Below are 13,547 nucleotides of genomic sequence, written 5' to 3'. Positions count from 1 at the left end.
GGGGGGTTTGCTTGTTCAACTCCATCATGTCATCCCTTATTTCCTTTGATGTAACTGAAGTATGTGCTAAGGAATGCCAGGATATTTCTTCTCCTTTATTTGGCAGACCAGTAAGAAGGGTCACATCATCAGTAGTGAAAGGAATGGGTTGACCTTTTATAACAAAGCATTGTTTTGAAATGTCCCACCTTGAGATCAGCTCATAAATAAGAGGGACATTTTGCTCAAACCCAGGAAATTCCAAAAACTGTATCATCTTTAAATGTTTCAATGTGTCCTTGAGTTCAGGAGTAATTAGCCGAGCAAAGTTATCACAGATTGTTCGAAACGAAGAAACATAGCATCTATAGGTAATTGGACGAACATATATCTGAAAATTGTAAAAAATGATAGATTAAAAATAAGTAAATGAGATACGCACAAAAAACTCACAACATACGCAGACTATAAGCAACGGTCACGCACAGTGTACGCATAACATATGCATACATTACGCACATCACACGCACATTGCAGGAAACATACAGCAAATTATACGCACGCATAAAGTACGCAGAGTATAAGCACAGAGTAAGCAACGTGTACGCACAAAAGACGCATTGCGTAAGCACAGCCTACGCATATTTACTCGATGGTTAAAATTTTTTTAGGTTTTATGTTTCAAATTTCAACATAAATTTATCATAAACCCTGAATACAAAAAAAAACACGATGGCATCACAGTATCAAACATTTAAAAAGTTTTGCGAAGCCATGCATACGCATAGAAAAGCATAAAATCGGAAGATCTTCAGAGCCTTGAACGCCAACGCATAGCATAACCATAAAATACGCATTACGAAACAGAAAACATAGCATTAAGTTACCTTTTTCTTTGGGGGTGACGCCATTTTAGAAGAAACTGAGTGAAGAATGCTTGAAATTCCTCCGGGTGAATGCTTGAAAGTTCGAAAGTTTATTGTAACTTGAAAATCGAAACGTCGACTCCGCCATTCGACCTTTACAAGGGTTTAAATGTTGATGCCACGTCGATATTTCACTAGGCGCGCCACGTCGGCAACTGGGGGTCCGAACTGAAAAAAAAAAGGTTAAATTTTAAAAAGGCGACGCCTTAAATATATGAGGCGAGGCGCGCCTTATGTAAACTTGAGGCTTAAGCCTCTTAAACTAAACTTATTGCATAGGCTTTGAGGCTTAATTGGACGAAATTGCACTGAGGCGCGCCTTTTACTGCGCAATTTTAAACGTTGATCATTACATGCATATATATAAAAATTTGAGGATGAGTTTTAAGAGAGAGAGAGAGAGAGAGAGTTGGGGGATTTTATGACTTGTAGAAATTTATGTAGTTGGTACATTTTCATATTTAGGCATTTTTGTAAAATTTTGCCGTCGCCGCCGCCGATCCACATGCAAAGGTATAATCTCTCCAAACTCAAAACTCCGAGAGCCCGATTTGGACGTTTGCAGCGCGACAAAATAACCACTTATACACGCTTTTCTTAGCGTGGTTGGAGAAGTTCATCTTGCGACAAAGCGGGTAATCACCCAAAATTCTTTTTTCGGCGTTTGCGGTGCACCGGAAAACTGCATATACACTCTTTTCTTAGCGTGGTGGGATGGGAACACGGTGGGACGCCTATGACGAGTGGGAACACCTATAAGTACCCGTTCGCGTGAAAATGATTGCCTTTTCAACCAGGTGCTGTAGAAGACCCATACACGCTTTTCTTTACGTGGTGGGGGACGAAGAAAATACGGTCGCGGTGTCCGAGGATACCTATCATACATGCTTTTCTTAGTGTGGTGGGAAGACCCAATTTTCCGTTGTTTCTTCTAAACAGGGGAGATGCCGGTAGGCAGCCGAAATTTTCAATGCACCGCAGACTTTATTTGGACAACTTAGACTTGTATTTGAACACAAAGTAAATGATTAATAAAATATACTTGAATCTATTAAGCTCAAACTTGAATTCGAAAAGAACACAAGGGACTTAACATGAACAAAATTGAATGAGCAAATGAACTTGAGAAGGACCTGATTTGAACCTAAACTGAACACGAATTAGTGGGCTTGAACTGAACAAGACTACTTGAATTTGATTTTGACATTAAATGAAATGACCATAAATTCAAGATCGATTGCAGGGGACTCGAACTCGAATGGGCAACAGAAAATTGAACCTTCAAATTAACAATTTGTAATCATACGAATAATAAATAAAGAACTCAAGTGGATACCAATGGACAATTACAAATGATGACATGAAAACTTTGGTGGAATGATAAGGAGTTATCACCTCAATATGATGCAAAATGCTAACCAAAGAAAATTTAAGCCATTCAAATATCATGAAAACAAGTCAAAGAATTCAAGTGAATATCAATAAGCATTTGCAGACAATGACATATGATGATTGAAGTTTCTATACATCATTCATGAGCAATGATCAACATGAACCTACTACATATAATGGTTTACTTACAAACAACCACAAAAATCTTGTGGATATTCGTGGATGACTATAAATGATGATGGGAATTATTGAACTTGCAATGTTTGAACCATTACAAGAAAATACATCAAGTAATAGAGGAGTTTCAATGCACACAAGGAGTATCCATGAGTGAACCATGAAGAATATGTAATGAGCTACAATGCAGGTTGCATATTATGTAAAAGCATGGTGTAATGAATCTTCTACAAGCATGAAATAGAAGATTGTTGTAACATAAGTACATAAGTGCCCTCGTAATAGATTTGTCATACATACTAGAAATCATACACGAGCAAAATGTTAAAGGTCTACATTAGATGCAAATTCTTACAAGTCGTTGCGGGAAACTTATTGCATGTACAATACATTATCTACGAGCATACACCAAATGACCACAATGAACATGAATGCCTTCGAGTTGTAGAGGGTGACTTGTCGTACACATGGCATATAATCTACGGACAAATATGGAAAATTTATAGTTAATACAAATATTTATAGACAATTTTGAAAGATTTGTGCCCAAAGCAACTTGTTCATAGAAGATTAAAAATGCCTACAATGGTCCTGTTTGCAAGCAATGGTGGGAAAATCGCGTATACACCTCTTGTAGTCAGTAAGGATTGGTACACAATAAAGATGATCACGAGCTGCTATGGCCACAATCAACACGCCACTTGCAACCAGAAGGATTTGATATTTAGCGAAAACGATGATGTAACTCATCGGAATGCATTCAAGTCAACATCAATACACTGTATTGCGCCTACTGGAGTTAATGATCAATGTTTGACAAATGTACTGTTAAAGATCAATGCAAATCTTGGCGTTCTAAACTCAAAACTACAAGCAGAAAGTACACGCTACTCCAACTGCATCAAAGGCTACAACAATTATTTTTAGGAATGATTATCTCATATATTTCTCCTATACGACCCGATGCGCTTTCAATCGCTACAATGCCCGTTTGAGGCAGCAACCATTAATTTTGTTGACGTATAGAATGTCAGCAATGGCACAATCATTCAAGGTTGAAATGATTGATTCTTTATTTAAGCCAACAGTTGAAGATGATGATGATGGCATAATCAAGGAGTTGTCCACTAATTCCTATATGAGTTCGTTCTGGGAAGAGAAAGTCAAATCAAATCATTATAGAGTGAATGAATCTCAGTTCAACCAGGTCTTGAACATTGAGTTGGATAAGATCATTGAGGCTTGCAAGTTCCTCGATGAATAATGGTCGTGCATGCACCATACTATCCACAAGTAAATGCTGAAAAGACTATTACAAAATGAACTTCTATGAGTCATCATAAAAGACCCGTCAAATGTCCAAAATGCCCCGCACATGCACCGTAGTTTGTATTCATATAGGTACATAAGGGGTAGGTGCAATCACAAAACCCGCATGAGCCCCGACGAGCATGTTATGGGTACAACGTGACGTCTAGGGATGTTGCGCGGGTCAATAAATTTGAACATGATCCTCCTAAGCAAGTAAATAGGAGCTTATAAGGTTCAACAAATAATTATAAAATGCCCCCAAACACTTGCATGGGCCACCACGAGCGTGTTTTGAATACACACGTGATGTTTAGGTATGCTGCGTGGGTCAATAAATGAGCGTAGTTTGAGCCTGATCCTTCTATACGATAGGAGTTGACACGGCTCGAACTATCAAACAGATATACGGTCGGGGTGTCGACCATAATATCTATTTTATATATTCATATATGACATTCAATGCCTTTAACAAAAAAATTCATCAACAAAGTCATAAGCCTACGAAACCCGATCCTGTGTCGATAACGCGACAGAGTCGACAAGGTTCAATCCACAAATAGAAATGACCCTCAAGGTCACCACGATGATGGCCGTGTTGAATGTAGATCTCAACCAGAGGGGTTAATTCCAAACATTTCAAATGCCTCCCAAATACTCAAATATCCCCAAAATCCAAATATCCAAAATTCCAGAAAATTCCAAATTCAAATATTTTAAAAAAAGAAATTCAACAATCAATGCTTAAAGCAAAATTCATCCACCTTCTGCAACAGTTTGTCGACGTGGACAAATTAAAATTTACTTCAGTTCACATTGAGTTAATGCATAGTCGAAAATATTACTATGATACATTCTGAAATAATCTCCTGCAAGTAAGGACGTGATACGTGTCCTCTAACCAGCGATTTTCCCACCAAATGGCACCGTAGGATAAATGGTCATGATTTGGGGCTCTCTGAACCGAGTGGTTTTGCCGCCAAATTGCACCACGAAATACCGATTATGACCAGAGCCAAAACATTCCTTAATGACATTAAATCCTTGAGATATGAATCAATAGGATATAATTGATAGGGTATAAAGCCCTCTATTAGCTAACGTAGATTCAAATTTGTCCCCTTAAACAAGCATTCCCCTCAAGTCTACAAGGTACCCTTGGACGAAGCAACCCATGGCTGCCGACAAGGATCCTTCTATCAGGTTGGGTCGATTACCTCCTCTGACTAACTAGACGAGGGACCATGATGGCCCGGGATGACAGAACCATAGGATCTTGATCGGGTCCATCATCCATTCCCCTATCATTCGCTTTAAGTGCAAGATGATGAAATTTTAAATTTTAAATATACAATCTTCAAACACCCTTCAAATTTCAAATGCCCATGCTGCTACTATATGTCGGATATCTCATATCCACAGATACGATGTATTCATCGACGACTAGCCTTAATTAAAAGTTCTCTCTCATTATCGGGAGGGGTAATTAACTATAGGGGCTTGTGCCTATAGGAAATACGAAATGTATATATGTATATATATGTATATATGTATATATATGTATATATGTATATATATGGAGCACAATATATATATATATATATGTATATATATGTATATATGTATATATATGTATATATGTATATATATGTATATATGTATATATATGTATATATGTATATATATGTATATATGTATATACATACATATATACATACATACATATATACATATACAGAAACACACATTTTTGCATTTATAATTCTGTTAAATTTATTTCTCCTAGATTGCTTGATATAGATGACAACGACGAATAATATATATTTATATGCTAAAGACGGTCGTTGACATTGCTAGTGACTAGCTAATGAATTTATTTTAGTTCCAATCTCCCATCTATCCCTCCATGGCTAAGTGGAATCCATGTCAGGAACCAGCTCTAGTGACTATGGTGTGTTTTAAAATTTTCTTTGTTCACATTCAATTTAATAATAATAATTATTACCGTCATTATTTATAAAATTTGCCCCCTAACCCATTCTACTCATCCACTACAATTTACTCAAGAAAGAAATCATTAATCCCTCAATTCACGCTAGTTCAAACAACTAAGGGGTTGTTTGGTTGCATGAAAAAAAATGCAGTGTAAAGTAAATATAGTGCTTTTCGAATACTTTGAGACTGTTTTGCTGTCTGCAAAATAAACGTAGGATAATTGTTTCCCTTGTTTGATTAGGTAGATCCTAAGTAAAGTAAAAGCAATTTTTTTGTAATAATTTATTATGGCATTACAACTAATATATTTATTAAAACAATGTATTATGATTAGTATTATTTGGTGTTATCACTGTCGTTAGACGACCTCCATTGAACCATTGTTGTCTGAATTCCATCATTGTATCATCGCAACTTAAACGGTGGCGGCGTATCAGCTTTTCGACGAACGACATCCTGTAATAAGTAATAATACATTGTCATTCTTATTATAAACGGCAGCGCATCAACTTTACTGGCCGCTTCTCCCCTCCAGCATGTCGCTTGGCGCGCAGCGATGGGTTGCCACACTGCAGCGCCAGTGCGAATGCCTTCCATCCTTATGTCCTCCTCCGTCACCAACTGTGACCATGCTGGTATGAACATGGTTAACTGTTTGGTTGATTGGTGTTTGAACGTATGAAATGGCCGTGGAAGCAAGGATAATGCCGACGGGGAGACAGAGTATGCTAAAATTAGCGCAAAGAATGACAGACAACTTCTGCGCGGGGGTTTGTACTTCGTTAGCGCGCAAGTGGAGCCACCTGGCGAACATTGGGAGTATTGGTGAGGATGTCAGGATGATGACCCGACAGAGCATGGAGGATCCCAACGAACAGCCCGACGTCGTTCTCTCCGCCGTCACTTCCGTTTGGCTCCCTGTCTCCCCGCACCGCCTCTTCGACTTTCTCCGCAATGAGACCCTCTGTAGCCAGTGGGACATTCTTTCCAATGGCGGATCAATGCAAGAGATGGCTCATATTGCAAAAGGCTAGGATGAAGGCAACGCCGACTCCTTGCGCTCTGCCAGTGTAAGCATATATACATATATGCACATCTTAATTCTTATAAACTTTGAACTTTGTGTTTTCTTCGACGAATTGTGCAGGTAGTGAGCGCAAACTAGAGTAGCATGTTGATACAGCAGGAGATGTGCACGAACGCGTCGGGGTCGATGGTTGTGTACGCGCCGATGGATGTGTCGGCGATGCATTTGGTGATGAGTGGCAAGGATTCGACGTACGTGGCGCTGCTGCTGTCTGGATTTGCGGTGATGCCGGATGGGCCAGTGGCGGCAGGTGGGGAAGGGAAGATTGGTGGTGGGTCGTTGCTCACGGTCGCTTTTCGATTCGGCGAAAACATCGAAAGAATTTTGAGAGAATTTCTAACCCGCTCAATTTGAGCGGGCTTCGATGTCGCACTAACGGCATCCTGTAATACACCGCTGATGCTTCGGAGGACTTCCTTATGTTCTGCTCAAAATCAATCAAACGACATAATTTAAGAAATGCACGTAATTAAACTAAATCACTCCTTATCATGGAATCCACTAAGAGAACTTTTGAAAGGAGGCTGAACATCCTCTGAACTTTTTCTTATTATATAAAAAATTTTCTGATAGTCTCAAAACCTTTCTTATTATCCTATATATATTTTTTATTTCTAAGAAGTTTCTAATGCATCAAGGAGATTTGTAATAATGCTAAGAAAGACAAAATACAATTTTTTTAAAAAATATAACATGGGAATTGATGAAGGTAGCTAAGGGAAATAAACCAGAGCAATGTAGATGGGTCTTTAATATAAAAGTACAAATTATATGGTTCACTAGAAATGTATAAAAATATATTTGTTAAAGATTGTACTCGAACTTATATGATTGATTACTTTGAAGCCTATGCTCTAGTTATTAAAATGATCACTCTTTGGGTTTTGTTATCATTAGTTACTAATATGGACTGAAAAGTATAATAATTTGATGATAAGTGCGCCTTTGAATGTGTTGACCTAGAGAAGGAAATGCATATGGATGCCGACCAGGATTTAGTTCAAATACATAACAACTGATAGGTAAACTATAAAATAAGTTCTACTGATTGAAGCCTTCTCCAAAGGCCTGATTTAAAAGTTTCAGCAAGATAAAGATCAACATGAAATATAAATAAAGTCAAAGAGATCATATATCATTTGTAAAACACTTAGCTTCAAGGGAGTCTCAATATTATTGGTTTACGTTGAAGACATTATAACATTTGGTAATGCTTGAAAAGAGAAAAGAAGCTAAAAAGAAGATTGTTAAAAAAATTTCAAGTTAACAAATTGGCAATCTAAAAAATTTACCTATAGGTAGTATTTAATTTATTCTTAAGTCATGTACGTTATTCCTTCTGCAATATGGATAAGCACCCTCTATGTATGTTATGATGGATCTTTTTTAATTTTTGCTCATTCTACAGTGCTCAAATTATTTTTCATACTTCAAATCAGCCATATATAAAATAATTTTCCATCAAGCTTACATCTATATGAAAATTTTTTATGTTCAAAATTTTCTTTTGTCCTTTTTGCTATTCGTAGTGGGGGTACTATTGCTGGCCTTGCCCTTGGATCTACATTAAGCAATTTGAAAGCTAAAGTATGTTAATACTAATCTTGGATGCTTACTAGATCCCTCAAGATATTTTAATTCTTAGAAGTTTGAGTTTGACAAAGCAGGTTCATGCATTCTCTGTTTGTGATGATCCGGACTATTTCTACAACTATTGTCAAGGCCTTCTTGATGGGCTTCAAGCTGGGGTTGATATGCATGATATTGTCAACATTCAAGATGTGAGCAACAGAATTCTCAATTTCAAACTCTATGATGTCGTTTTTCGGCATCTTTAATCACAACACTTTTTTTTTTATCAAGTATTTAGTTATGCCATACAAATGGAAAGCTAACCTTACTGAACGACACATAAAAAAAAAGAGCTTTTCTTCCCTAGAACTTCCAAGGTCATGTCAATGCTTAAGTGGAGGAAAAAGGGAGAGTAGATGCAAGTTGTCTTGACTTGGGCTTGATTGACTGTGGATTTGTTTGGGAGCTATTTAAACATATTGTACCCTTACTTTTATGTGATGCTTTGCATATATATTGCTAAATAGATATTTTTTTTTTTATCTTAGCTCATCATATTGCTTATTGTCTACAATTGAACTTTGTAAAACCATATATATATATATATATATATATATATGGCGGGCAAATTTGTATATCTTGGCCATTTGAAAGATAACTTTTCAATGTTAAAGTGTGGCATCCATTGTGGCATTTGAAGCAAGGCTTCTCCTTACGTTTTTGCTAGGGTTGACATAGCATGAAGTTTATCATGATGAATATGAATTTGCATATGAATCGTCTAAGGGCATCATCATTGTATGCATTATATCATTAATTCCCAACTATTACATATCTACACTTCTGGAGGGTTGAAAAGTTGTGATTTTTTAGCACCAACAAATATGCCTAAGATTTTCATTCGATGTATATGATGAAGCAAGGCTTCTCAGATTTTAGCATCCATTGTGGCATTTAAAGCAAGGCTTCTCCTTAGGTTATTGCTAGGGCTGACACGGCATGAAGTTTATCATAAATGAATATGATTTTGCATAGGAATTGTCTAAGGGCATCATCATGGTATTCATTATATCATCCATTGTGGCATTTGAAGCAAGGCTTCTCCTTACATTGTTGCTAGGGTTGACATAGCATTATGTTTATCATGATGAATATGAATTTGCATAGGAATCATCTAAGGGCATCACCATAATATTCATTATATCATTAATTTTCAACTATTATATATCTACACTCCTAGAGGGTTGAAAAGTTGTGATTTTTTAGCACCAACAAATTTGCTTAAGATTTTCATTCGGTGATCTCTAACATTATCGCAAATTAATGAAGAATATTCTATGAAACGACACAATAATGACAAAGGAGGAGAGGGCGGGGACATCTATTGTGGCATTTGAATCAAGGCTTTTCCTTAGGTTATTTCTAGGGTTGACCTAGCATGTAGTTTACCAAGAAGAATAATTTTGCGTAGGAATCATTTAAGGGCATCATAATGGTATTCTAGATCACTAATTCCCAACTATTACATATGTACACTTGAAGAGGGTTGAAAAGTTGTGATTTTTTTTGCGCCTACAAATGTGCTTAAGATTTTCATTCGGTGATCAATACTGCATTATGTGTGTTTGTATTCTTGTTTTCGCATATGAAGACTCTTGATGGTTTCTAACTGTATTTGTTGAAGACACTCAAAATTTACCCTATTTAAATTGTTCTTAAATATTACTGTGAAGCATCTAGCTTTCTAATTTGGTAGCCCGTACAAGATTGAGAGTCTTGCATATTATTGGGCTAATAAAATGAAATAACGCTTCTTTTTCGTGCTTCTAGTAATGTAGTCATTGGCTCATAATATCATGATGGTGATGTATGGCACACTTCGAGGCATTTATCTCAAGCTATCTATGTTGTTAGTTCATAGAGCTTGTATTTATTCATTTACAAGGGCAAATTTAAGTCAAAACTTAAAATAATAAAAAAATAGGGAGAAAATGGTGTTCCTATGTAACCATTGTTGACATGCATCTAGAATCGATCAATCTCTAACATTATCCCAAATTAATAAAGAAAATACCATGAAATGCTACTTTGCAGAATGTAAAATATATATATATATATATATATATATATATATATATATATATATGCCCATGTCACAGCTGTTGAGAAAAGAATCTTTTTACTTTTTTCAGGCAAAGGGCTTGGGTTATGCCATCAGTACCGCAGAAGAGCTTCAATTTGTTAAAGACACGGCAGCAGAAACTGGAGTAATTCTAGATCCTGTTTACAGGTAATTTGTCATTTTTTAGCTCTTATTGTCTTACACTTGTATGTCACAAATATATATAATATTTGTTCAAATGAAGCTTGTGCTGTCGAAGGAACGCTTATTCTAGTTGTGAATCTTTTGGTTGATACTAAGTTGATTTATTAATACGTTTTGAAAGAATTTCCAATTCCTTTAGTAAAATGAAAAGAAAAAAAAATTAAACGTGAACTAAACATGGTTTTTATTCTCATTTATTTTGTTCTCTAGACGATTACATAGGCACTGGTGCATAAACAAGAATTGCCAATCCTTAAATTAGAAGGAAAGATCACGGGCCTTTAACATTCCTATGACATTTCACTATATGATGGTATATTTACAAAATTTTCTTCTGTAGGAGAGTTTTGGACAAGACAAGTGTCAAACATGCATAACAGTTGGCACAAACTCTCTATTTCGGTTTAGAAGTTCCCACACCCATCAACCATCCACAAAGGTTGGCTCTGTTAGACCGGTCCACTGGACCGGTCCAGCTGGTCCAGGCGGGACCGGTTCACGAGAGAAACCGCGACGATATGCCACCTCTGGCGGATGCCACGATTCCACGGGACCGTTTTAGGAAGGATTTTTGAGGAAGATTAGGAGGGAAATTGAATGTAGGGACTGTTTAGGGAATTCCTTTTGATTTGTATGCATTAAATAGTTGATTTTCCTAGGATTTGGGTATCTTGAATTTGGCTGAAATTCGAGATCTCTTAGATTTCTTTTGGGCTCTAGTGGCGTCTAGAGATTGGGAGAGAACAATCCTCCTCTTGAATTAGAGGGTCAATTGTATCTTGATATTTTCCGTTCCCTTTCATCAAATAATACAAATTATCTACTGTTTTTGTGTTCTTGTGCGGACTTTTGTGAAGAATCCTCGCTGTTTTCCGAAGATTGATAGGAAATACTTGAGAACTTCAAGTGTTTCCTATCAAATTGGTATCATAGCAAGTCTTGGGACCGGTGGAGGACTGTTTCGGCAAATTCCAGCAGCAGTTTTTTGCCCGAAAAAGGAGGAAGTTGCTGTTTTTTTACTCCAAAATCCAGATTTTGTGAATCTACAAACTCCGGATTGTAATGACGGCTAAGAAAGTTGATGCTTTGGAGGAGAGACTCGAGGAGAGATGAATCACATCAAAGAAATCGAGGAGGAAAGAATTTCTTCCATGGAGGGGTAGGTGGCTGATCTCAGGGATATGATGAAAAGAATGCTGGAGCTTCAAGCACAAACGACAGCATCCGAAGCAAATGGCCCAGAAGCGAAGAACACCAATTCTGAAGTCCGTGAGGAAGAAGAGGTGGAAATCGTGGAAGGGGGAAGAAGAAGACCTATGTGGAGCCTTTCCATAGGGAGGAAAGAGGAGATCGACATGGGGAAAGGTATGGCTATGGGGGAGCGGAGCAAAGAGGGGCTAATTGGGAATGTCATGAGGGGTTTTACGGCCGTCGGGGTGCTGATTTTGAAGGAAGAAGAGGGGAATTTGAAGGGTGTTTGGGCTATGGCAGGGCAAGGGAAGACCGAGAGATGTGGGTTGGGTCGAGCACTTGGGAGAGGGGAAGCTATGGAGGAATAAGGGGGGATGGTGGAGATCAGAAGGTGAGGAAGTTGAAAGATGCCTATCTTTGAGGGGGAGGATGCGTATAAGTGGATCTATAAGGTGGAGAGGTAATTTACCGTTAATGAGCTAATAGAGGAGGAGAAACTGACAGCAACAGGCCTATGCTTGGAGGGGAAGGCACTGTCATGGTACCAGTGGAGAGACCAGAGGAGACCTATCAGGAACTGGAGGGAATTCAAGGACTGCATAATAGTGCGTTTCCAAACTGACCAGGGAGGAAATTTCTATGAGCAGTTCTTTGCTCTGGCACAGGAGGGATCAGTAGCAGATTACCGGGAACAGTTTGAACACCTAACCAGTAGGGTGGAGCGATTATCAGATACGTATTGGAGGGAAACTTCATGAAGTGGTTGAAGGCAGAGATCCGAGCAGCAGTGAAGATTTTGATGCCCATGACTTAGGGGAGGCCATGAAGTTGGCCCAGCTGGTGGAAAATCAGAATAATCTAGAGAAGGGAGTTAGGAGCAACAACTCAGGAGGCTCTTACAGGATGACTACCACTCTTCTAGCACCCAAGGGACCTGTATCAGGCAACATTAATGAGACCACCAGAGAGAAGCCAGGAGGAGGGAGTGGGGAAAATTTCAAGAGGCTAACAGAGAAGGAGATGCAATAAAGGAGGACAAAGGGGTTGTGTTTCAGGTGCGAGGAGAAATATACGCCAGGGCATCGGTGCAATGACCGAACTCTTCAGGTTCTCACCGTCTGAGATAACGAGGAAACTTAGGAGGGAGGTGAGGAGGAGATGGAGGAGAAGCTACACTTGGATCTGGCTGATGTTTTCCTGAACTCAGTGGTAGGATTTACTACGAATCATGCCATGAAGGTGAAGAGGGAGATAAGGGCAGGGAGGTGGTGGTGCTAATTGATAGTGGGGCTACCTACAGTTTCATTTCCACTCAGGTCGTCGACCAATTGAGAGTGAAATTGATAGATACCGGTTGTTATGGAGTGATGATGGATACAGGGAAGGTGGAGAAAGGCAAGGGGATCTGTAGAGGAGTGGTGTTGACCATCCAGGGGATTAAGGTAATGGAGGATTTTCTCCCACTAGAGTTAGGAAGTACTGATGTCATCCTGGGAATGAAATGGTTGCAAATCTTGGGGGAAACCAAGGACAATTGGGGAGCACTCACGATGGAATTAATGGTGGAGGGAAGAAATGTGGTTATAAGGGGAAA

General features: G+C 38.3%; 1 protein-coding gene and 1 pseudogene across 2 annotated transcripts in view; both read left to right on the top strand.

Moving 5' to 3' along the window:
* LOC110111722 (putative D-cysteine desulfhydrase 1, mitochondrial) overlaps positions 1-13,547 on the top strand; it is a 42,573-nt gene that overhangs the window by 25,285 nt on the left and 3,741 nt on the right. Inside the window, exons 7-9 of one of the 2 annotated variants that reach the window (XM_028697731.1) lie at positions 8,394-8,451; positions 8,532-8,645; positions 10,596-10,726. In XM_028697731.1, coding sequence (XP_028553564.1) covers positions 8,394-8,451; positions 8,532-8,645; positions 10,596-10,726 — 303 coding nt within the window. The remainder of the gene's footprint in view (positions 1-8,393; positions 8,452-8,531; positions 8,646-10,595; positions 10,727-13,547) is intronic. The other variant, XM_020843716.2, reaches the window with a different exon arrangement.
* On the top strand, positions 5,496-8,366 carry LOC110111723 (annotated as a pseudogene).

The sequence above is a fragment of the Dendrobium catenatum genome, unplaced genomic scaffold (genome assembly GCF_001605985.2).
Source record: "Dendrobium catenatum unplaced genomic scaffold, ASM160598v2 fragScaff_scaffold_993, whole genome shotgun sequence".
NCBI lineage: Eukaryota > Viridiplantae > Streptophyta > Magnoliopsida > Asparagales > Orchidaceae > Dendrobium > Dendrobium catenatum.
This window is presented reverse-complemented; position numbering and strand designations above follow the sequence as displayed.